Genomic DNA, 23,194 nt, shown 5'->3' with positions numbered 1-23,194 from the left:
GTATTAGGGGAGACCTGTCCCATCGTTTAATATTTACTAATAACTAGTGAATTATGGACTCTTATTGATATTCTATAAAAGTATGTAACCTCCAGAAAATGTAATTCGGAAGTTGTTTTAGGGAAGCATGCTGGTAGTTACACATCTTTTAATTTGGAAATGGAATCCCGAATTTGGGGCCTGACAACATGCAATAAAGTTTTCCATGAAACCTTTTAGGGTCTCTAAGTAGCAATGATATTAGGGTAGCTGTAATAAATTGATCTAGTTTCTACTAATTTTATTTATTTTTTTGTTGCTTTCGTCCTAAACCGCTTTAGGTTGCCAGAGAAAACATCAATGAATCACGAGTTGGATTGTCTCTGACTCTTTTGTTTGGATCACAAGCTGGATTGTCTTTGGTTTGGTTCCATTTAAGTGATTCAGTGTCATCAGATCATTTGACCGCAAATATGACTTGTCATTAGTTTTTTGGGTTTATTGCTCATTTAGATTGCTATTTTCTAGAGATTTTTGTAAAAAAATATATTGTATAAATTTAATATATATAAGATAAAAAGGTGATTGGAAGATGAATTCACGAAAAATGAATAAATTTTTGGAAGAGAATGACAATCCAAACAAGATGTGTACATTGCCTAGGAAAAGTTCGTAACCTAGGGTATGTATTTCGCTTTTAATAATAATTTGACCAATTTAATCAATTTTTCTCCTGTGCGCTTTATTCCTTTTTTGTTTTTCTTGAAACATTCGTAAGAAGATCGTATATTTCTTTTTGGCTGCTTCTGCGTCATCCATACAAGCCTACAAATCAAGCCCGGAAAGTTATCAACCCCACGCCCCTCGGCGATATCAGATTGGGCATTTGTATAATTTCAATCGAGTACACGGCAGGTCCTCCTACCCAACACAAAGCAAAAGACAGATAGCTGTATAGCGGACAATTTGCGATACACTACTCTCTAGGGCAACAGACACAGTATCAATCTGTCAAAACCAATAGATATTATAAGTGCTCATATGATCCTTCTCTTCATATCGGTAATCTGCTTAATTCTTCTTGGCTATAGCTTCAAGAAAGGACTTCAAAGCAGCCACTGAACTTGCTGGAAAACCATTCTTGAATCTGCTTCTTACTGCCACTGCTTCCTTGTGAACCTCTTTGTCATCCAGCAGAAGGTCAATACCTCGGATAATGCCATCCTTTTTGACCATTTCTTTTGGATCTTCACCGGTCATCAACATATGCCCCGCCTTCAAGTGTTTTACTACCAATTTGGCATTATGAAATTGGTCACCCCTGATTGGCCAAGCCAAAATTGGGACTCCCCGGGCAATGGATTCCACTGTAGAATTCCATCCACAGTGAGACAAAAATCCACCAAGAGATGGATGGCTCAAAATTAGCAGCTGTGGTGCCCATCCATTTATCACCAATCCTCCGTCACCGACCTTCTCTTCCAACCCATGTGGGTAGAAACCTTCTTCTTTAGTTTGAGAACGGGATTCATCACCCATAAAACCAGGTGGTGGACCGGCTCTTCCCGAATTCGGTTGAATCACCCATATAAACGGTCGGTTCAACTCCCCTAATGCACTGGCTAATTCCGCGCATTCCTCCAAGTTAGGCCCAACTTCACTACCAAATGACACGTAAATCACGGACCGATGTGGTTTCGAATCCATCCATTGAACCACCTGGTCTTCTGTATAATTCGATTCCCGATTTGATCTAAATTCGCCGTCATGTAAAATTGAACCGCTTGATTTCCAGTACTTTTCAGGCAAGAGCGGGCCCACGCCGTAGACCGGTTTATCAATCTGATCTGCAAGATACTTGATAAACGGCTGTTCCAGATCATTACATGTATTGAACAACAACGCGGACGAACCCTCCACCTCATCTAACCATCTCGGTCTACTCCCGGCCCCAGGAGGACCGAATTTCATCCCACTAGGCGGTCCATTCCCTCCATCTGGTCTGCCAAATCTCCTCCAACCCGGTGGTCCATTCGGTCCATCCGTTGCTGGCCCAGCTACATTTCCACCACGTCTATGTGGCCCATGATGCTCCTGCCTTTTGAGATCCGAATAACTCAGCTCCATGTCTTCCGGTAACCCATCAAACTTTCGGATCTCACCTGGTTTCATATCACCCACCTGAGCCTTCCAAGCAGCATATTCCATAGCAGCAGAGCAAGCACCAGAAGTAAGAAAAGAAACTGCCGGTATCTCAAACTTCACAAAAAACTCTTTGCTCCAGCTCATCATCACATCAAGCACAGCACAAACGGGTCGGGTCTGACCCAACTCCCCACACTTTTGAGAAAGGTATGCTTCAAGTCCACTTCCCATTTGCTGATGGTGGTGGCGAAGTGGGCCGGGTCCTGGCCCAAATCCGGGTCCGGGTCTCGATCCATCTAGCATTTCAGGCAGTAAAGCTGCTGGTGGTGGTATCATCTCCGGTGGTGATGGCTGCACAGGAGGATGTGGTGGTGATGATGAAGGTGAGTTGGGAATTTCAACCACTTCAACCAAAGAAAGTCCCCTGAGAGAGGAGGGAACAGATGAAGATAGATGAGAAGGGATGATGAGGATGGCTTTGTAGTTATCAGATGAGAAATGCTTGCATAACTCCATGCATGGGAAAAGATGGCCTTGCCCAAAAAATGGTACAACCAAAACTTCTCCTCTAGCTTCCATCTTAGCAACTTCCTCCAAATATGCTTATGTTAAATCTTCAACCTGCACAGATTTCATATTGTTTTTGGGTATTTATAGGACACAAGGAGGACGCGGAAACTTGAAGCCAAAGCAAAGGATAACAAATTTTAGGACTCATACGTTTTCTTACAGTTAGTGTACTTAGGTTTGACTGTTTGGTTGGAAAAAGATGCAACATTAGTGTAGTATTTTGGAGGATTTATCGTTACGTTTTAGCAAAAAAAAAAATTGACAGTGACAAGCATATACATACAAGTGCTAACTGTGAACAGGCGATTGATATAGTAGTAATTTATATAGATTACGAATTAGATTAAAATTAACAAGGCAACGGCACTGCTTTTACATTTTTCAATGGCTAGGGAGGTTGATAATTTGATATTTTTCTTTTTTTAAAAGATAAGGAAGATAAAGGGAGGTAATCAGGAAAAAGTTGCTCTAAGGCTTGTGGATAATTTTTTCTGCTGTAAACAACCATTTGAAATAGAATTTTGTTTATATATACTGATACTGTATATATTATCACCGTTAAATTCATGACACATATGTAAAAATTGGATTTTAAATTCAAATTTTGCATAATTGTCCTTCATTCAAAATTAACAGTAAATATACTGCTAATGTAGGAAAGATTAATCTTTTTTTTTTTTTTTGAGAAAAAAATAGGACTGTATTAGCGGATAGTCCCTATATTTTAGACCATGATTTATCACAATTTCATGAAGCTCACGCGTGCACGTGCTCTATTTTAGTTTTCAAGCTACCGGTCCAATAAGTTGGGAGACTTTGCGTTTCCTGGATGATCCAGGACAATCCCAGAGTCTTAGTTGCTAAGCAAAAACCGACACGGACAAGATCCAAATTGAATTGACGATGGTCGGTGTCGGGAATTCACATGGGCAATACACTGCTAAGTAATAGCACAATGGAAAGTTGCGTAAGCACACACGTCATGAGTGAAGGGGTGAGGGCCAAGGCAACTGATTGTTTTTCAGTCAACGCGTCTACGCAATCTTGCATTTGCAGCACTCAAAAGATGTCCGGCTACTTTCATCAATTGTAACGAAGGAGCATCAAACCAACTTTTTTGCCTTATGCAAGTTTGCCACTAAAAGGGCTTCAGATCATTTTTTGAGTCGTAAGTCGAAGTATTTAAACCCCACATTTTGATGTGTCAGAATATGAGCTTGTCTTTCCTTTAGCTTCTTACACAACTTAATTGGATTCCCTTTCTCTTTAGAATAGAATAGCATAAATGTCGTTGACTGTTGAAGAAAAGAAATAATGAAGGAGAATCAAATTTTCCTTTATTAAGTAGTGATATCATGGAGTGGGGTGGCAAACTTTATCTCTTCGTGTTAAAGTTTGGTTTAGAATCTGATAGGATGACTAATTAACCATTATATATTGGAAATTTCAAGTCACAAGATTTTGCCTTGGCTTGATGATTGATGGGAATAACACCTAAAATACTCAATATTATGATATTTGCATTTCCAAAAAAGCCAATTATACAGTACTCCATGGTGGCATTTTACTGAGTAAGTTGATTGGACCGTGAGAGAAGTAGATATATCTGTGTAGTGTTTGGATAGGATATTATTTGAAATAATTATTATAGTACTTTTTGTGATGTGGTGTATGTAAAATAAAAAAATAATTGTGAATATAAAAGAGTGGGTTGAAAAATATGTTTATAATGTAAGAAAAACAATATTTGAGATAATTTTATATCCAAACACAGCCATTTAAGGGAAACTCGTTATGATTGGAATTGTAGTCGTAGACCGAAAAAGTGGCATAGATTGGACCAAAAGGGTTCCAAGCGGGATGCCCGGCAATTTTGTGGACTCTTGGGCTCAGTTATTTGAACTGTGTACAATGCCCTTTTTCAAAAGACTGAAAAAGGAAAGATTGTTACAGTAGTTAGTAGTTTGAAAGATTTGTTAGTAGTTTGAATCTGTACTGTCAAAAAGGAAAGAAATTCACACATGGCATGATTTTACATTCCATTTTTAATTTTTAATATAGACAATAAAACCAATAACATATCAATTAGACGTAGAAATCAATTAACAAAATCTTATTCATTTGAGGTCTAAATTATGCTTCCTTCTGCTTTTCCATTCCTGTCTGAATCAAATTTAACTTGAAATGAAATTAATTAATGTAAAAAAAAAAGTTGCCTTGCATGTACAAACACTTGAACAGTCCCTCTCTGTTATTTTTATTTTATGTTTGGCCCTTTTATAACTAGATAATGGGGAATGGATAATCCAAGCTTAAACATACTAAGTTGCATCCAAGCTCATTAGACTTTCAGTATGACTTACCACTGACTGAAACAATTGATAGTAAAACTTCATACTCAGCTTATACCAAAAGCGAACTTGAATATCATGAGGATGGTTTTGTAGTTATGAGATGAGAAATGTTTGCATATAACTCCATGCATGGGAAAAAAATGGCCTAGCCCAAAAAATGGTACAACCAAAATTTCTCCTCTAGTTTCCATGTTAGCAATATCCTTCAATTTTGCTTATGTTAAATCTTCAATCTGCATTGTTTTTGGGCAGTTAGAAGAGGGACACGGATAGTTGGAGCCAAAGCAAAGGATAACAAAATTTAGGGTTTATACTTTTTCACACACTTGGTATCCTAAGGTTTGACTATTGTTTGGTTGGAAGAAGACGCGGTAATTTAGAAGATTTATCGGTAGGTTTGCGTGCAAACGGACAGCGACAAACTTATACACACAAATGTCAACAGTGAACAGGGGATATTGATATATTAGATTACAGAGAGAATAGAATCAACTTGAGAATACGACGTGGTTTAAGTGATTCAAACTTGCTTTGCTTATATCCTAAGAGTAAATATTATATACACTGATAGTGTATATATTATTATTGTTAGATCCATAATATATATATATATATATGTAAATGTTAAATTTCAAATTCAAATTTTGTATATTTGTCATTCATCTACTGTCAATGTAGAAAAAATTAATTTATATAGTAATCCCTCTTTTATTAAATCAATAGAGTTCATAATCGGTACGCACATTACCCTATTATCTTATTTTATTTTTTGAATTTATCACTTTTTTTAAAAAAAAAGTGAAAGTGTAATGCGGGAGATTTTATTGTCACTGATTTCAACATAGGTGTGTAGCACCCCTTTTTATTTTTCCATGGCTAGGGATGTTGATAATGTGATAACTTTTTTTTAAAGAAAGGAGGATAAAGGGAGGTAAAAATCTCTCTTATGGCTTATGGACAATTTTTCCTGTTGTAGACAATTAAAAACCCATTTGAGAATAGAAAAATTTTCTATTAAGAAAAACACAGAAGTCCATACAGCCATTAGTCATTGTACCTTAGACCGTGGTTTATCATACATTTACAGCTCTCTATTTTTGGTTCTCAAGCAACCAGTCAGATATTATTGGGAGACTTCGCCTTTCTTGGATACAAGACAATCCGAGACTCTTAGGCCTTAATTGGATTGCTTTTTTTTTTTTTTTTTAAGAAAATTTTTAAAATTTTTTCTGAGCACATTTTTCAATCATATTTTTTTTCCTTATATGTATCAATTTGTTATAATACATTTTTACAAAAACTCTAAAAAATAGCAATTAAAACGACACCTTAGTTGGCAAGCAAAAATCGACACAGAGAGGATCCAAATTAAATTGGCATTAGTCGTTGTCGGGTATTCTTTTTTTTTTTTTTTGTCAGCAAGGGTTAGTGAGTATACAGACCCAACTAGACCAAGAGAGTGCTATGGCACAATTCTTAAATTTTTTTCGCTGCTGGTGAGGTTTGAACCCTCACCAACAGCCCAATGAGGGACTTAAGTCTCTCCCTGGTGGCCACTGAGCCATTGGCCCAGTGGTTCGTTGTAGGGTATTCACATATGCTACACACAGCTAAGTAATAAAACAATGGAAGTTGGGTAAGCGCACACGCCATGAGTAAAGGAGTGAGGGCAAGGGAAATGAGATAGTTTTTTGGTCAACAGGATCTATACACAATCTTGCACTTGCTGCATTCAATTGAAACAAAGATGTCCGGCAACAACTTTGATAAAAAAAACTGTGTTCAAGAAGGATCAAAGTTTTCTTTGCAGAATAGTGATATCATGGTTTGGAGTGACAAATATACCTTTCCTTGTTAAGTATGGTTTAGAATCTGATAGGATGACTGATTAACCATATTATAGGAAATTTCAAAGTCACGAGATTTGGCATTGGCTTGATGATTGATATGAATAACAGCTAACAAGTACGACTTTCAATTGGGCTTTATGAGTCGAGTTTTGGCAAAACTCACAAAAGAAAAAAAGGATTTTCGAAATTTTGAATTTCGGGTTTTAAACTTATATTCTAATGTTCATATTCAACTCACAAATATATTAGGGTTTCGGGTCTATATTAGGTTTAGTCCAAGTTCACGATTAATACACAATTATATATGTTATATGTTTCATTTTTGTATTATTATATAATCATGTACAACATTAATTTGTTACATTACAATATGTATAGTTATAGATTTTATGCATTATTTTATAAATTTTATACATACATATGAATTTTATACAGCCCTACTAACAAACGCAATATTTTCGACCAAAATGGTGCCAAGTGGGCTAGCAATTTTGTGTAATCTGGGTTTTGGACTCAGTTTTTTTAATAGTTTAAACATGAGGGTTCGAATGCTAAACTTCCTATTTATACTCCTCCTCTTTGAACCATCCAACCCCATCCCTCCTCTCCCCACCTCCAGGACTTTTTTTTTTTTTTTTTTTTTTAATAAAATGTGTAGATGGGAGGGTTCGAATCTGGAACCTCTTACTTACACTTCTTCCTTTCGAATCACCCAACTCATCTCTCCCCTAAGGACTCACTTATTTGATTAAGTGTACAATAACATATTTAATATATTTTTGGTAATTCAAATATATAATTCCAAAAGTTTGCTTTGCATGTATAAACACTAAAGAGTCACTTTGTGTGTGTTTTTGTTTTTATTTTTAATAGGTAGAGTTACGACTTCATGAAACAACTGATAGTACAACTTCATACTGAATTAAATCTGAAGAAGAATAAAATCCATTTATTCGACAACCGAAATTGACCCAAGGTTACTGACTCAGCTTATTTCAAAAGCTCTGAAATAACTTTCTTTTTCATGCATTCTAAAGCAAAATACCTATTTAATTTAGAGTAATTTTATATACACTGATAATGTATATACTATCACCGTTTGATTCATGACATATCTAATTAAGATACAGTTTGGCTAATGAAATCTCTTAAAGCTTTAAAAGCAGCCAGAGAACTAGCAGGGAAACCATGCTTAAAAACTTTGTTGCGTAGTGCTTTTGCTCTCTCATGCAATTCTTCATCACTCATTAGTCTCTCAATGGCTTCAATTATATCATCTTTTGTTGTAATAATTTCAGTGGCCTCATCATCTTCTTGTATTTTATTAAACTAAACTACAACTACACCGTCCTAAGTTTCATTTATGTCAGAGGTCCCTCTAGCCAATTTGGAGAGGCAAATCCACAAGAAATGTGACATGCCATTTATTTATGAATTAATGAATTAATCTTTCGTTCACTGTAAGTATATATATTGACGGGGCTAAAGAAAATAAGAAATATGTAATGCTGACATTATAATGTTCAAGTTTGGATGGATTATTTAAAAGAACTTAAGATATAATAAAAATTCAGCTTGATTATTAATCAAGCAAAACTTAAACAAGAATTTACTAGAGTTGTTCTTAAAATGTATTCCATTATAAATTTTTGGTTTAGACTTTGTTTGGTTAGTTTAAAAATAAATTTTCAACTGATTCTAATCAAGCCAAACTCGTGGTCGTCTACTTAATGCTTATCAAGAAAGAACTGAAAAATTCATAGCAAGAAAATGACCTATCACTCAGTTGAACAGTAAAGGTATTCGCCAGTGGCCTCAACTAATTTTCAACTAAACTTTGTTCAATAAAACTCGTAAAAGCATCATATGCAAAATTGGAGCTACTTGGAAAACCATAACAAAATTTAGAACAAAGAATTGCTGCATTTTTGTGAACCTCTTGATCACTCATAATCTTCACCCTGCCCATTAATTTAGCGTTCAAAATTTGATCGCCCCTAGTGGGCGATGGGCTTGGCATCCCTATGCAGACGGCCTCAACTGTTAAGTACCACCCACAATGTGATAAAAATCCACCTATTGATGGATGGCTTTAAGGATGTACGCGAGCTGAGTCGTAATCGAGTAGCTCGCGAGTAGCTCGGTCAACGGTTTGGCTTGAATTCGGGTTGACCATGTTCGAGCCGAGTCTCGAGCTACTCGATTGTCATTCGAATCGAGTTTCGAGCCAATATTTTGAGGTTCGAGACTTGTCGAGCTACTCGTCGAGTCGGGGTATTTAAATAATATATAAAATGACCATTATGGGTATAAGTTTTACGGAATTTACATTCGAGTCGAGTCAAAAAACTTGATTAGATTCGACTTGATAAGGTTTGACTAAAGGTCGAACTTTATCGAGTCGAGCCTCGAGCTTAAAGCGAGTTTTTCGAGTCAAGTTTCGAGTATCGATTTTTTTGTACTCGGTCGAATTCGAGCCGAGCTCGAGCCTAAGTATATATGAGTCGAATCGAGCTCGAGTATAGCAATACTCGAGTTTGACTTGACTCGATTACATTCCTAGATGGCTTAATGTCAATAGTTGGGGTGCCCATCCCCTTATGATCAAGCCCTATCACCAAATTTGCCTTCCACATTTGGGTGGCTTGAACTCGACCCGGATCGAATGACCCAAATCAAAGAGCGGGTCAACTTTTCTAAAGCCCATGCTAACTGGGTACATTCTTCTTCCGCACGATCCACTTCACTACCAAAGGCTACATATCGGACAGATTTGCACGATTTTGTATCCAACCATTGCACTACATGCTCTTCACTACAGATGCTGTGGCGCTTGGGCTGTCTAATTTGGGTTTCACTAATTAATTAACGACTTGGGTGGCACCCAAAATTTCTCATGCAGGAATGGCCCCACGGCAAACGTCGGTTGGCATGGCCGTTTGATTAGCCACGTAGTGGATAAATGGATGCTCCAGATCATCACACGTGTTGAACATCAAACAATTGAACCTTTTATTAATGGCATCCATGGTGGTTGATCACCCCGTCTAGGTGGACCGCCAGTACATGGAACCCGTTTAGGATGGCGTGTGAAATCGGAGTATGTATGATGCATAACCTCTAGTAAGTCAGGGATGGTATGCACCTCACCCCGACTACACGCTTTAGCTTGGGATTTCCACGCGCCCTACTCCATGACAGCTGCACACATAATGTATTTGATCCAGTCCATTGGAAAGTCGATTATGGCACACACTAGATGGGCTGAATATGGACCAGTGGACCTACTGCTCAAGTGGGCCTCAAGGTCCAGGCCCACTTGCTCTTGGGCCATGTTGTGTCTAGATAGGGCTGTCAACGGGTCGGGTCCGGGCCGGAATTCATTATTCCGGACCCGGACCCGAATTACTATGCCGGATCCGGACCCGACCCGTTTACCCGACGGGTCTTTTATTCTACGTTCCGGATCCGGATCCGGCGGTCCCGGATCCGGATCCGGGTCTACCCGAATAAATTTACCAAATTTTATAATTTCTAATAAAAATGAGAAAAAAATATACTTGTAAACTAATTTCTAACTAATGCAAAGAAAAAATCAAATAAGAAAAGAAATCAAATTAACTTTATTAAAATACATCACCCTAATCAAATTATATTGATAAATATATATTTTTTAAATTATTAATTCATTTATATCCGGATCCGGGTCTAATACGGGCCGAAATACTATATTCCGTATCCGACCCGTTTTTTTGTTTGACAAAACGGATCCGGATCCGGATCCGGGAAACGGAATTAAATCCCTACCCATACCCGTAATAATTTCCCGAATCCGGTCCGGATCCGGGTCTAGACCCGACCCGTTGACAGGCCTATGTCTAGAGAAGGGTCGGCTGTGCTGAGGAGGGGGTGGTGGTTGAAGGAGGAGAGGACGTAGGAGGAGAGGTTGGAAGGGAGTACAAGGGTGGCCTTGAAGTTTCTAGAGGAGAGGTGTTTGCATGGTTCTATGCAAGGGAAAAGGTGACCAGAACCAGAAGATGTAGCAACAAAAATCTCTTTAGTTGTTGTCATGCGTTCAGATTGGTTCTGATATTTGAGAGTTGTGAAAGCTTTAGCACCGAATGCAGAAAGGAATCTGTAAAGAATGGTGAATGATGCCTCAGAGGATGCGAACAATGAAGAATATCAAACTTGGAGATAAGATATTAAGATGTGTAGGCCATCATGGGGCCAAAATAAATTGCATATTGATGAATAGGATGCTTGTTGAATCTTGCCACTAGTACGGGTGTAAACGAATCTAAACAAACCAAATATTCTTATATTTAAGTTTGGTTGATTATTTTGTTTAAGGTTAACTTGTTTATTTCTCGAAACAAATTCGAACAAACTTTTATTGAGTTTGAGATCAAGTGATTTGACTATTTTATATGTAAAATTTCACTTTTATGCTAATCGAGTTGAACTGAAAAGTTTATAAAATAAAAAAGATTGTCACAATTTGATTTGATTAGTTAGTAATTGAGCTGAACTCAATTTGAGTATCGCAGCTTGATTCGTTTTTCAATCCTAGCCACCAGCTTTTTCTCATTGTCAAAATGTTAAATAACAAGATGGTAACAAAAAAAAAAAATCACACCATTCGTAGACGGTAAATTTGATAAAAGGACACACACACATATATAGGCAGGAAGCGCATTTTGACAACCAAAAAAAACAAAACAAAAAAAAGAAGTTATGTACAGATTAGACTGAACAAGCTGCAGGCCAAATATTGCTGGAAACAGTACATCACAGTATTCACAGAACTGACATTGAAGTTTTCATCATACACACGCTTACACCATCGGTGCTCTGTGTAACTACTTAGAAGGAGCACAAGAATTCCTTCTCAGTGTAACTACTTAGAAGGAAAAAAAAAAAAAATACACTCATTGGTGTAGCAATAGACAACAATGAACAGCACTATCAATTCAGAAAAGTCTTTCTCGTAGAGAAAATCAACTATCAAAATGAAACCAACAACGTACCTGTTGTATGACAATTGACAACTTGCATAAAAGCTAAATGGTGCTCTAGTTCTGAATCACCTCTGTGTTCACTGAAACCAGAACTACCTAGAGAGAAGAAGAAGAAGGAAAGATTTTTACAGCCTAACATTGATAACAACAACCAAAGATTTTTACAGGGAACTTCTCATTGACTCGTTGGTGTAGCTAGTAAAATATTTTGCGTCTTCTATTCCAAAGACAAGATGCTATATGCATCAGAAGTAGGTAGAGCTTTAACTCTTCTTTTCTCCCAAGGAAATGAATACAGCAGAATATTAGCTGGGAAAGGATACTAGAATCATCTTTCTGGAAGTCCAGATTTGCAACATTGATAATCGCATAAAACCAGTAAAGAAAAGCAAAACAGGAAATATCCAGATGGGTATTAGTGATTTAATTTCTGATTAAGTAGAGAAACAAATTAGTAGCAAAAACCTTACCTAATAGTTTAACAAGGAGATATTAAGCTGATGGAAGGATGTCTAATGCCACTTCCTTGAGGGATGGCATCAAATCCTGCTGATGCAAGCAAATATATCCCTTTCTTGTTCTCCTAAGCACTTTCCATGGGCCAGGGTAGCACCTGTGGTTGATCAAAGTAGTTTATAGAGAGCGAAATAGAGGGACAGCTTGTAACTTCATTTAATTTTTTTTTCGACAGAAGCAATAATCTTCCAAATCTGCATCCCTGATATTTTAACTCGAAAACTTATCTTGTAAAAGTTGAGAAAGAATACAGAAAACATCAGAACCTGAATAGAACTCCCCCTTTGTGTCCTTTAAAATTGTGAATGTAGTATACAGTCTCCATTTTGGGCAAAAGAGTCTTGTTAAGTGCAGCCAGCTTTGGATAGAAGAATGGTGGATAATCTTTTCTTGTTTAAGGAGAAATTCTCTATGAGTGAAGCCAGTGAGATGCTGTCGAACGATTTGAAATCAACAACCTACTAGCAGAAGTTCCTAATACTCCAAAATTTTCTAATAATTTGAATCAGAATAAAGGTTATTTGTTTTGAAGATACAATAAAATGTATTATAATTTTCAAAACTTTCTGCTTTAGCATCATAAATGTCAGCAGTCTATGACTTGTAACAGTCTATCATGAAGTATAGAACACAAAATTGTACAAGAACTAACATCCTACACTACTAGTTAACTAAACATGCATAAACAAGGATACACCCTGATCTTATCCGGTCAAGTTCTCCATTAAATATGATCAGTTTCCGAGAGGTGCTTACCACAGCCTCTTTGTACAGTTCTTCGACCACAAGCATTTCTGTGTTTCACAAGATAAAGGGCATACACTTGAAATTAAGTCAAAGTGGCGAAAAAATTGAAAAGAGGAAACTTTAAGGCATGGAAATAAAATGAAACATAAAAGTCGTCTTACCACTGACATTAAAGTATGGATAAGCAACTAAAAAAAGCTCATCTTCTGGCTTAACTCGGTCAGCCATCTTAACTTTTTCAACAAAACCAAAGTCCTCAAAAAATGACGGCTTTGTCAGATAATCCAACTTAAATGAGACTCCCCCAAAAACTGAATTTCTTGCAAATTGAACTTCCTTAGCCTCTGGGAAGAACTGTTTAGTATAAGAATGTAAGACAAAGTTGAGAAACCAGAAACAAAATTAAATAAACAAGAAGATGGCTTTTTCAAGAAAAATACAGCATTCCATCTTTAAGTGCATTCAAAACAAGTTTGGCATAATATCTGGTGGCAAAAATGATATTTCAAAAGCTGATCATAAAGGAGATGCTCCAAAAGGCAGGAAATCCTTGCTTAACAAGCCATGTTCCTTAAAACAGGAAATTGGTAACGTAACTGTTTCTTCATTCAAACCCATTTCGGAGCTAATTTTGGTTTATTTGCTGCTTAGTCTTCCCTATCACTTTGATATTTTTGATTTTCAGTCTTCCTCCAACTGCAGCGCAAGAAACCCATTAACCAATGTCCGAAACCATCTTAACCACATTCTAATCAATTTGTCTCCATGGAGCTGATTCCATACTCCAATTACTATACAACAAATTGCAAGTACAACTGCACCTCTAAAGAAATGTGAAGATCCATCAGGTCAATAACAATTATTTTTTTCATTTCAATTTGATACACAAAATACAAAATAACTTAAAAATTTGCTCTATGAAATATAAGTGAACATATGGGAAATATGAGTGTCATTGACTACTTTGAAACTGAAATTGCGCAAATATTTGTTAAAGTTCAAACCATACTATTCTGGTTCTTGTGGCTTTCTCAGGAGTTATGAAGAGGTCACAGAACTCACGGATTAGTTCCATACTTTCGGTCATTTCTATACCCCCTTCACCATCACCTGATACAGACATGATTTTGACGATTGTTATGAATTTTATGGAACATGTAATAACATGGGATGTAGCAATTGACAGAAAATGATAATAAGTAGTTTCATAGATGAAAATTAAGTAAACAGCAAAGGATCGTATAACCTGGCACAGATCCCAATCCAGCAGTAGGAAATTCAATTTCCTGTGGCAGAAACTCGTTGCTCACAAACTATGCAAACTGTAGAGGTTCCTTCATGCCTATTATCATTATGACAAAATTTATATAGCAACTCACCATGAGCTGCCTGTTGTCCTTCACAGCTAATTCAGTTGCCTCTTTAGCCTGTCATTTATAAAGGCCCTTGGATTAAACTGCAGAATGGTGATAAAAGATCGAAAAATGATGAAAAGAAAAGAATGTAAGAAGACATATCCCTCCTGTAAAGCCACTAGAAAAAGAAAACTATTTGAGTTGGATTAAATCAACTGCAGAATGGAAACAGTTTCCAGTCAATTTAATGGTCGTGGCTAAACTTTATTCAAACAAAGTGATATCAAATGACCAAATTCAGGATTTGATATGGGAAGTATAGTCCACCTATTTCCCCTATTGAAACCTAATTTATGCCATGTTTAATCATACTAAAGAGGAACCTAATCATACAAACTGCTTAGTTGAAACAGCAGATTTATTATGCATTAACACAAGTCTGAAAAGCACTCTATTAGAAATGGCAATCAGAAGCCTGCATCAATGAAGGAAACTAACTAGGTAGAGCATTCCAGAAAGCAATTCATAGTATCTCTAGGAAAGATCAGCAAGGGTCTAGTTCAACTTTATGTTCCATATGAAGCTGCCTTGCTAGGAAAGTAAATGTAAGATACCTGCTAAAAAGTATATCAGAAATGCACAGAATACCTTTCAGATAAATTTACCGTGATACTACTTTCACAAGTTTATATTGTCCAATCAGAAAAATGAAATAGTATGCAAACAAAACTTTTAGAAGCCTTAACAAGAATTCTGATTGCCTTATTCCTTGAAATCAAGAGAATGTAATTTTACAGAATATGTGTGCATATATCATCATGACCGCAGGCAAACAATATGATCTACAAAAAGAAACTAAAATGAAGCTTGAGATTGTTAAATTTTTTCTAAAGTAAGCAAAAAGGGGCTCCAGCCACCGACACCCACCACGCCAAGTTTAACTCAACCTGAATAAGATATGTACAGATTGTAAATGTGTTTATTATAATTGTTCTTTTTACCAAATAACCTCTACTTCCTACTGTAATTAAGATTATATAGCATCCACTTGTAAATTCTGCACGAAAAAATGCATGTATATCCCTTAGAAAAAAAAGAATCTAGTTCAATATCAAGCTATGTGGATTAAATGTTGACCAAGAACGTACTGAACCATCGCCATGCGGTGTGTAACAGGCATAAAGACTTAAACAGCAATAATTGCATTTGGTTCCTGACTAAATAAAGATAAGTGTGATTGAAAACTCAAGGGAAGACTTGCATTTCAAATTATGCATCCAATAAACGGCTGTGACAAATGTTACAGTCGTCAGTTTCTGGAAGGTAGAACAACGAGAACAATCCACTGGTAGTTTCAGCCTATTATGGTGCCTTGGTCATACATGGTTCAAGTTGAGCTTTCATTTTTCTCTTATCTATTGATTTTGAGCCTTTGTATCAAGTATTCTTGTGAGAAACAGATAGATGTCTTAGTGGTAAAGTACCTTTACAAGGATAAATGGTAGTTAAGATCAGTGCCCTAACAAAGATGCACAAACAAGTAAAATATCGCAATGCATGAAAATTTTTTCAGTCACAGTACCAGCCACAAAGAGTTTGGCATCATCAGTAATGATCTCATTCTTGTAACCTCTAAATGATACTGTACCACAAGGAAGGAACTACTTCTTTAAAGTTTTATTTGGATAAAAAAACTACAAACATCTAATATCGGATGAAGAGTTAGAGGAACTCATCTAACCATTCAATGATTACATTCATAGCTTACTAAGATTCCAAGCTCATTTCACATCTCTTCAACAAGACTTTGCTAAATCTTCGCACCTAAAAAAAAAATCCTTTTCTTGGATCATGAACTTGAAGGAATAATAGGAAACTAAGCTGATCAACAGTTTTAACTTATAAAAAATGACTTGTACATAATTATGGACCACCATGAATTGAAGATTTAGAACACATAAGCAATAGTCCCATTCATTAACTTCTCTCTGGTTTTCTTCTCCTCTTCCCGCTTTATTTATCAAAAAACATTTATTGGTTTATATTTCTGAGACCAAAACAAGAAACTGAAGGCAATATCCAGAGAGAACAGAACAAATTGACTTTGATTGTTCTTGCAATAAGACTTAAATCACAATTCAAAAACTAAATGCTTAATTTTCTTCTCTTGATCAACAACTAAAGTTACCAAAGAACCCATTTCCCATTTTCTTTTTTCTTCACATTTCGAAGTTCAAAAATAAAACTGAAATCATTTTCACAAAGAATGAAAAGAACTAAAGAAAGCATCTAAATTCAAAAAATCCCAGTACCCTGAAAAGGGAAAAGACTATCAGAAACTCACTTGTTGAAGAAGCTCAGCATAATCCTTGGGAAATTGTACATCAAATCCAACCGATGGACTGCTCTCTCTAGATGCTGAATTTATTGCAAAATCACCATTTCTTGATTTCCTGTTAAAATGAATTCTTCCACTGCAGACGTTCACTTCTTTCTTTATCGAAAACCATCTCTGACAAGAGCCCTGCAATTATTTTCAAGAAATCATACAAACACCCAAAAGGGTACACTAATTGAAATAAAAATGATAATTCTAAGCATTACTTATGCGCTGTATAAAAAGCAGAAAGTGAAATTTTGCATCAAGAATCATTTTGGCTTGAGTGGAGCTTTGGAGGATAATAATTATAGTCGTTTATTAATTATTTATTAATTTTGGAATAACTGATCAACTGTTATCGGTTGCCCGATTAGAATTAGCAATCATAACCTTTGGTTTTGAATGAGAAGGAGATGAGAATGGAAGAGCAGGAGCCGTTGGGGAAGTGGATAACGGCATTTTGAAATTGGAAACCAGCCACAAGACAGCTAGCGTCTAAGCCCAAAGTGAATCAATATATTCTTTTGTTTTTCCCCGTTTTTTCCTTGCAAAAGTTATTACCAAGGTTTCCCATTAAATTTATTTTTGTTGTGAACGTAATAATATATCTATAGTGGTAGTGATTTGTATTTTAAATTCAATACTAGTAAAGCTATACAGTAAAGAAAGAGTGAAGTACAGATAATATTTCTTTTAGAGCCAATGGCGTTATTGATTATTGATCTCTTTATAAATTTTAATGTTGCTCGTTGAATTTTTTCTTTAGCTAAACTAGTCACTCAACTTATTGAAACATATATTTTTTGACCAAAAAGGTGTACGTCTTCATTAGTTGAGTGACAAAAAATTTATGTTTTTATTAGTTGTGTGACAAAAAACACGATATTCTATTACTTGGGTGACCAGTTTAGCTAAATAAAAAATTAGTGGTTAAAACGAGGATTATCAATAATTTAGCGACTATTTTTGCAATTTACTCTTTCTTTTATTCTTTTTTTGATAAATGTACAATGAGGTTTCTAAATCTACTATAGGTGAGACAACGCCATAACTACATGTATCTTTATTAATACAATATATGAATTTAGAAGTTTCATAAATGAATTAACGAATTTCAAGAACTATATGAATGTATGATGTGTCAATCAACCTTCAAGGGAGACCAAGGTACTGATATATCATGCTAGGGGTTGAATGGACATGGACGCTTATCTATTTATCAATTTTAAAATATTACCCCATATCCATTACATAAAGAATATCTTGTTATAGCCTTTTTTTTTTTTTTTTTTAAAATCCAATTGGAAAAACCCTAGTAATATTTTGTCAACGCATGCTTTGGGTTGTTCTCCAGACACAGGATGCGTTTAGTGTCTATCTCCTTCTCATTTTTTAATTTCTGTGCTTCTTAATGACGTACTTAAACTAAAAACACGCAGAATGGTGTGTGCTGCATATAATATAATCAAGTAACGGAATCTTTGTTTGTATACACTGATAGTATATAAATTAGTAGGTATAGATGCATGTCACATGTACAAAATTAAAGTTTAAATTCAAATTTGAATTAAATGGCATGCATCTATTTCCGCTAGTGTATGCACTGACTTGTTTGTATACATTGATGGTATATAAATTCGTAGGTATAGATGCATGTCACATGTACAAAGTTAGAGTTTAAATTCAAATTTGAATTAAGTTGCACGCATCTATTTCTGCTCGTATATACACTGACAGTCTGACTGACAGTGTACATAAAATTAATCCAAATTGTTATATCACTTAAATTAACAAAGGATGAAAACACTAACAAAGGACCGGACCAAATCAGAGGCAGATAATATAGTTTTTGGGCTAATAGCCACACAGCTTGCACGCGACTTACTTAGCTTGTATTTCGTGAAAATATACATCAATTGTCCAACTTTGATCGAAATTGAGAACATTTCAAAATGACAATTATTTTAGTAGAAATTTTAGAGACGAAGTCCCCAAACATTTGGGACCAAACTTTAATTAGCCATAAAGGTAGAGGGTAAGCACATAAATTACAGAGGATTGACCCACAATAAATTTTAAACATTATCATCCACCCTTAAATTACGTAAAATTTTGTTGGAACCCTATAATTATTGCTTCAATCACACATATTGCTTGAGGTAGTCCTCAATTTTGGTGTACTTGACTTCAGGATACAGTTTGGATGCCTCTTCCCCTTCATCTCCTATCTCAAAATTTGTAAGGCATCCTTCATAGCAGACGTGATAATAATGAGTTAATCCAACTTGCTCCGCATAATCAAGTCCTGCTCCAGAGGAAAATGTAAACAAGAAGAAGGAAGTCCAATGGTAATAAATAACTTGAGTGAGCTATGCGAAGTATGAATCTACTGGAAAAAAAAAATGCAGAACTGCTAGAAATCACAATGGAGTTGCATGATCTATAGAAATCTTGAAATTATTATAACACATAGCGCTAGTAGTTCAATTATTAATACACGAAAATTGAAACAAGGAAATTTGTTGGCCCTTAATATCTTCTAAATTTTAATCAAGAGAAATAAGATTGCTACATGCTTGCAACTATTATTTTCAATCCGTTACGTTTTCCATGTTATATTATATAAGTACTTTTACTTTTTTGGAGACTTGTTATGATTACAGATCTACAACGATTACCATTCTTGTCAAATTGCATTAATTTGATCCTAAGTTTCATGACATTTTTCATTTATGTTAAACTCCAAATTGTTGGAAAATTTTCAATTATAATTTCAAGTTGTGTTGACAAGATTATAGACAAAAGGAGATATAAAAGCTGAACTATAGGGACAAAAAATAGAGTAAATGAAAACTATAATAAACAGTTTTTCAAAAACTAGATTTTTAACTACTATAAAAATTTTTAAAAAGTAGTCTAAATTTTTTTTAATATTTAAAAATATTCCAAAATATATTCTAAAATTCTGCTACAGTAAAATTTTTCAAAACACTCCAAAAAATAGTTAATCCAAACGGAGCCTTTTTTTTTAATAAAAATAAAAAAATCACCTAGAAATGGTAGGGGGTTAAGCATAGACTCTGATTTGTTTATTAAAACAGATTATTGAGCTTAATTGTAATGCAGTTAAAATTAAAATGATAACTTTTCTGGGATTATGACAATAAATCATTTGAAGTACCTTTGATGGAAGCCAAAAATTCTTCCTTGGTTATGGATGACTTTTTCAGTTCTTTCCCTATTAGCTTTTCCCATAATTGGACCACCTCTCTTTGTGAAAGTATGTTTTGAGGTGGCCTTAGGTAAAGTGTTTTGTTCAGTGTCCTTGGATCATCTATGGTTTTGATTGTGTAGGTGGCTATGTCGTCTTCATCAACATAAATTGCTGCAAGAAAAAGACAGTGGCACCAGAATAGAGAAACCAGCAAACAATTAGAAGGGAACAAAGACATCAATGATAATGATACGAGGGACCGCGCAAGGCGAAACAAAAGAAATGGTAGAAGAGTAAAAAGAAAAGAGAGACTGGCATAATTGCACCCTACGGCAAGAATCAAAAGTAACACAGGAAAATCATCAACTTAAAATTAAACTTGCAAGAGAAGTCCATAAACCTAGAAAAAGTAATTGCAGCAAATACCTAATAAATAATTTACTTGCATTTGCCTTGGCCCAAAACTCTGAAGTTTCACATAATTCTTTCAACTAGCAGCTTTACTTAAAAATAAATAAATAAATCTATAAATTTTAGGATAATTCATTTTAACTTTTTTACCACATTAACATATATAATATGATGTTCTTCATTTTTTTTTAAGCGTAAGTGGGAGGTCCCGGTTTCGAATTCGGGACTTCTCACTTATATTTCTTTTCTCTATACTTATCCAACTCATCTCTCTTCTCTATAATGTTCTTCATTTAAGTTGTAATAAGTGGGTATGCCCTGATTTTACTATATAAAATCTCTAATAGATAAGGAATCCTTGTCTACTTAAGATTTTCTGTAAAATGGCATCCAGACCATTTTAAAGGGTTTACACGCATGAAGATGATAACAGAGTCCCAGTCTATACTTCAGTTAACAAAATTATCAGAAATTTACGCCGGAAATTTTTGAGACTACTGTCTAAGCTTTAGTTCAAACTTGTAACTTGAGCAAACCCTAGTCAAAATTCCACAACTTCTCCAATGTATCTACTTTAATTTTAGAGTTCAGACACAAGTCCAATTGTGGGATAATTGATTCTTGATGTTCTACATATAGTACGAGTTGAGTACCTTTTTGGTTTCCATCTCCAAGGAGGAGTACAGAATCCTTTGATGGCAGAATTTTACCAGGTTGGCAAAGACCTCCAATAAAGTATCCTGCAAAGCAATTGGCTGAAACATACGTGAAAGGAATCCCAGCTTCTTCAATAGCTTTTCTTACCACCATTTTATCATCAAACGTGACCCTTCCTGGCTCCATAGCATCGCCCATTCTTGCGGGATCAGTACCAAACTCAGATGGCAAAAATCTCTGTGTTGCATTTCACATGTCAAGGCTATATATGTATATGTATTGAGGGGGGAGCAACAAGGGGGCCAGCAGGGGCAGCCCCACCCCAAGTTGTGGCAAAACCATTTAATCCCAGAAAGACCAACCTCCACCCCCACCACCCCCCCCCCCCCCCCCAAACACACAACAAAAACAACCAATCAGAAAACAACCTAGCTTTGGCCTTGAAAAAGAATCTTAACTTCTTTCAAAAAATTTTGGTCTGCTATCTAATTAGTTGATCTATAAAATTTAAATTCGTATTATTTTAGTATCGGATAATATCTTTTTAAGGTCATATAGATTGTTTCCCAAAAACTTCTCTTTATGAACATGTAATAATGAACATTTGGTGCTTATTAGCAATTGCGGTTGTGTACTTTGAACTAGAACTTGCAATTTTAAACTAAAATGTACGTTAGAAGTTAGAGATGTGAGTAGTTGTATAAATTTGTTACAATAATTCAAATATTCTTATAAACTGTGTTTCGGGGACTCGATTTCTCTGCTGCTTTATTAAGATTATTGTGATCATAAACAATCTATTGTTATAGAACTTTTTTTCAAACATATTTTAGTTCAAATTGCAATTAAATATCAAAACTGAGGCATTAATTCAAAAAACGGAAAAATTGACATAATATTTAATATTTTCAAATTACACACATAAAAAAAATTTTCTACACTTGTAGTTTTGCCTCCCCTCCTACTCAAAATTCCTGGCTCCACCACTGCATATGTTACAAGCCAAATGAACTACAAAAAGACAAATCCTAGTCATTTATGCTTAATAGTCCTTCTATTTCCTCTTGGACGGAGAATTCTCTATTTTCAGCCTCCCAAGTACTCGTTGGACTTTTTTGCTATCCTTCCTCTTCTAAAACTTGAAGAAACCATTAAAATGGCATAATAACAGGGACTCAAACAATCAATAATTGGCACGAGTAGTTAAAATGGAAAATTCACCTAAATTTTGCATAGTTGTGTGAGTCACTTCCTTCGTCTTTATTTTTTCAAGAAAAAATTTCCATTAGAATGAGAAGGATTTAAAGGGAATGATTATTCGTTATGGTTTTAAGACTAAGAAATAAGAGCCTTAGACTATTGGATTTTGTCATAGTAATTCAAAAAAAAAAAAAGAATTAGTAATAGTAATAGGCTTCATGGGTAGGACTAGTACTAATTACCTTGATATTTCCAGCCTCTTTGATGGCCTTGACAAGGTCGAGCTGAAGCAAAATATGGTGGGATCGAATGTGAACCCCAGAAATCGCACATATAACAACGTCCACCAACTTCACAGCATCAACTAGGCTTTGATAATGGCTAAAGGAACCAGGGACTAGGTGAGCTCCTCGTGCCTTAAAAGACAAAAGCATCTGCACTTTCTCAATATCAACACCTATCTCTGGACGATGAAGAATGTAGGTTTCATGACCTTGTTCTAAGCTTGCCTTCACCAGCCTCTTCCCCAAGTACCCTGTTCCCCCTATAATCAGCACCTTGCTTTTCACACTCTCTACTGTGGAAGCCATCTCTCTCTCTCTCTCTCTCTCTCTCTCTCGTGGAGGCTTGAACAATTAATGTTGTGACATCATTATATAGGTCATAGTTCAGAATTGTTCTTGATCTTATTCATTTTTTATATAAATAAAACACTTTTTCTTTTTGTGTATATATGTATGCATGCATGTATGTATGTATATATGTATGTATACATATGTATATAGTGTGTATATA

At 35.4% G+C, this 23,194-nt stretch overlaps 3 protein-coding genes across 9 annotated transcripts; all 3 read right to left on the bottom strand.

The window, feature by feature from the left end:
• Positions 1 to 749: 749 nt before the first annotated feature.
• Positions 750 to 2,764, bottom strand: LOC113705432 (probable UDP-glucosyl transferase 73B6). Its single transcript, XM_027227284.2, has one exon. It carries the CDS (start codon positions 2,701 to 2,703, stop codon positions 1,051 to 1,053), a length of 1,653 nt encoding a protein of 550 aa, XP_027083085.1. The 5' UTR covers positions 2,704 to 2,764; the 3' UTR covers positions 750 to 1,050.
• Positions 2,765 to 11,644: 8,880 nt separating this feature from the next.
• LOC113705684 (protein LPA3) lies at positions 11,645 to 17,462 on the bottom strand. Of its 7 annotated transcripts, XR_011820657.1 has the most exons (11): positions 17,308 to 17,462; positions 16,882 to 17,061; positions 14,562 to 14,609; positions 14,429 to 14,468; positions 14,192 to 14,292; positions 13,344 to 13,536; positions 13,131 to 13,229; positions 12,702 to 12,819; positions 12,390 to 12,532; positions 11,929 to 12,015; positions 11,645 to 11,798 (listed from the first exon to the last, which is right to left on the bottom strand). XR_011820657.1 is itself a non-coding variant. In XM_027227600.2 (10 exons), exons 1-9 carry the CDS (start codon positions 17,374 to 17,376, stop codon positions 12,412 to 12,414), a joined length of 969 nt encoding a protein of 322 aa, XP_027083401.1. In that variant the 5' UTR covers positions 17,377 to 17,462; the 3' UTR covers positions 11,645 to 12,228; positions 12,390 to 12,411. The 7 variants fall into 7 exon arrangements, 2 of the variants coding, with proteins under 2 accessions (XP_027083401.1, XP_027083399.1); XR_003451970.2 differs by having other exon boundaries at positions 11,645 to 12,228; positions 12,702 to 12,867; positions 13,192 to 13,229; XR_003451969.2 differs by having other exon boundaries at positions 11,645 to 12,015; positions 12,702 to 12,867; positions 13,192 to 13,229.
• Positions 17,463 to 18,760: 1,298 nt separating this feature from the next.
• LOC113706481 (bifunctional pinoresinol-lariciresinol reductase 2-like) lies at positions 18,761 to 23,064 on the bottom strand. The gene is made up of 4 exons (XM_027228392.2): positions 22,642 to 23,064; positions 21,196 to 21,436; positions 20,099 to 20,302; positions 18,761 to 19,222 (listed from the first exon to the last, which is right to left on the bottom strand). The coding sequence occupies exons 1-4, from the start codon at positions 22,987 to 22,989 to the stop codon at positions 19,059 to 19,061; spliced, it is 957 nt and encodes a 318-aa protein (XP_027084193.1). The 5' UTR covers positions 22,990 to 23,064; the 3' UTR covers positions 18,761 to 19,058.
• Between the last annotated feature and the right edge of the window lie 130 nt (positions 23,065 to 23,194).

Source organism: Coffea arabica, chromosome 8c (assembly GCF_036785885.1).
Source record: "Coffea arabica cultivar ET-39 chromosome 8c, Coffea Arabica ET-39 HiFi, whole genome shotgun sequence".
Classification (NCBI taxonomy): domain Eukaryota; kingdom Viridiplantae; phylum Streptophyta; class Magnoliopsida; order Gentianales; family Rubiaceae; genus Coffea; species Coffea arabica.
This window is presented reverse-complemented; position numbering and strand designations above follow the sequence as displayed.

Excerpts from the sequence above, each read along its gene's own strand:
- LOC113705432 (XM_027227284.2), bottom strand. The coding sequence starts at position 2,703 with ATGGAAGCTAGAGGAGAAGTTTTGGTTGTACCATTTTTTGGGCAAGGC.
- LOC113705684 (XM_027227600.2), bottom strand. The coding sequence starts at position 17,376 with ATGCCGTTATCCACTTCCCCAACGGCTCCTGCTCTTCCATTCTCATCT. Across the intron at positions 14,293-14,428 it reads TGGATTGGGATCTGTGCCAG|GTGATGGTGAAGGGGGTATA; the intron begins GTTATACGATCC and ends TGTCTGTATCAG. Across the intron at positions 12,820-13,130 it reads TGACCGGATAAGATCAGGGT|ATTATCCACCATTCTTCTAT; the intron begins GTATCCTTGTTT and ends AAACAAGAAAAG.
- LOC113706481 (XM_027228392.2), bottom strand. The coding sequence starts at position 22,989 with ATGGCTTCCACAGTAGAGAGTGTGAAAAGCAAGGTGCTGATTATAGGG. Across the intron at positions 21,437-22,641 it reads AAGAGGCTGGAAATATCAAG|AGATTTTTGCCATCTGAGTT; the intron begins GTAATTAGTACT and ends AATGCAACACAG. Across the intron at positions 20,303-21,195 it reads TGGAGATGGAAACCAAAAAG|CAATTTATGTTGATGAAGAC; the intron begins GTACTCAACTCG and ends TTTTTCTTGCAG.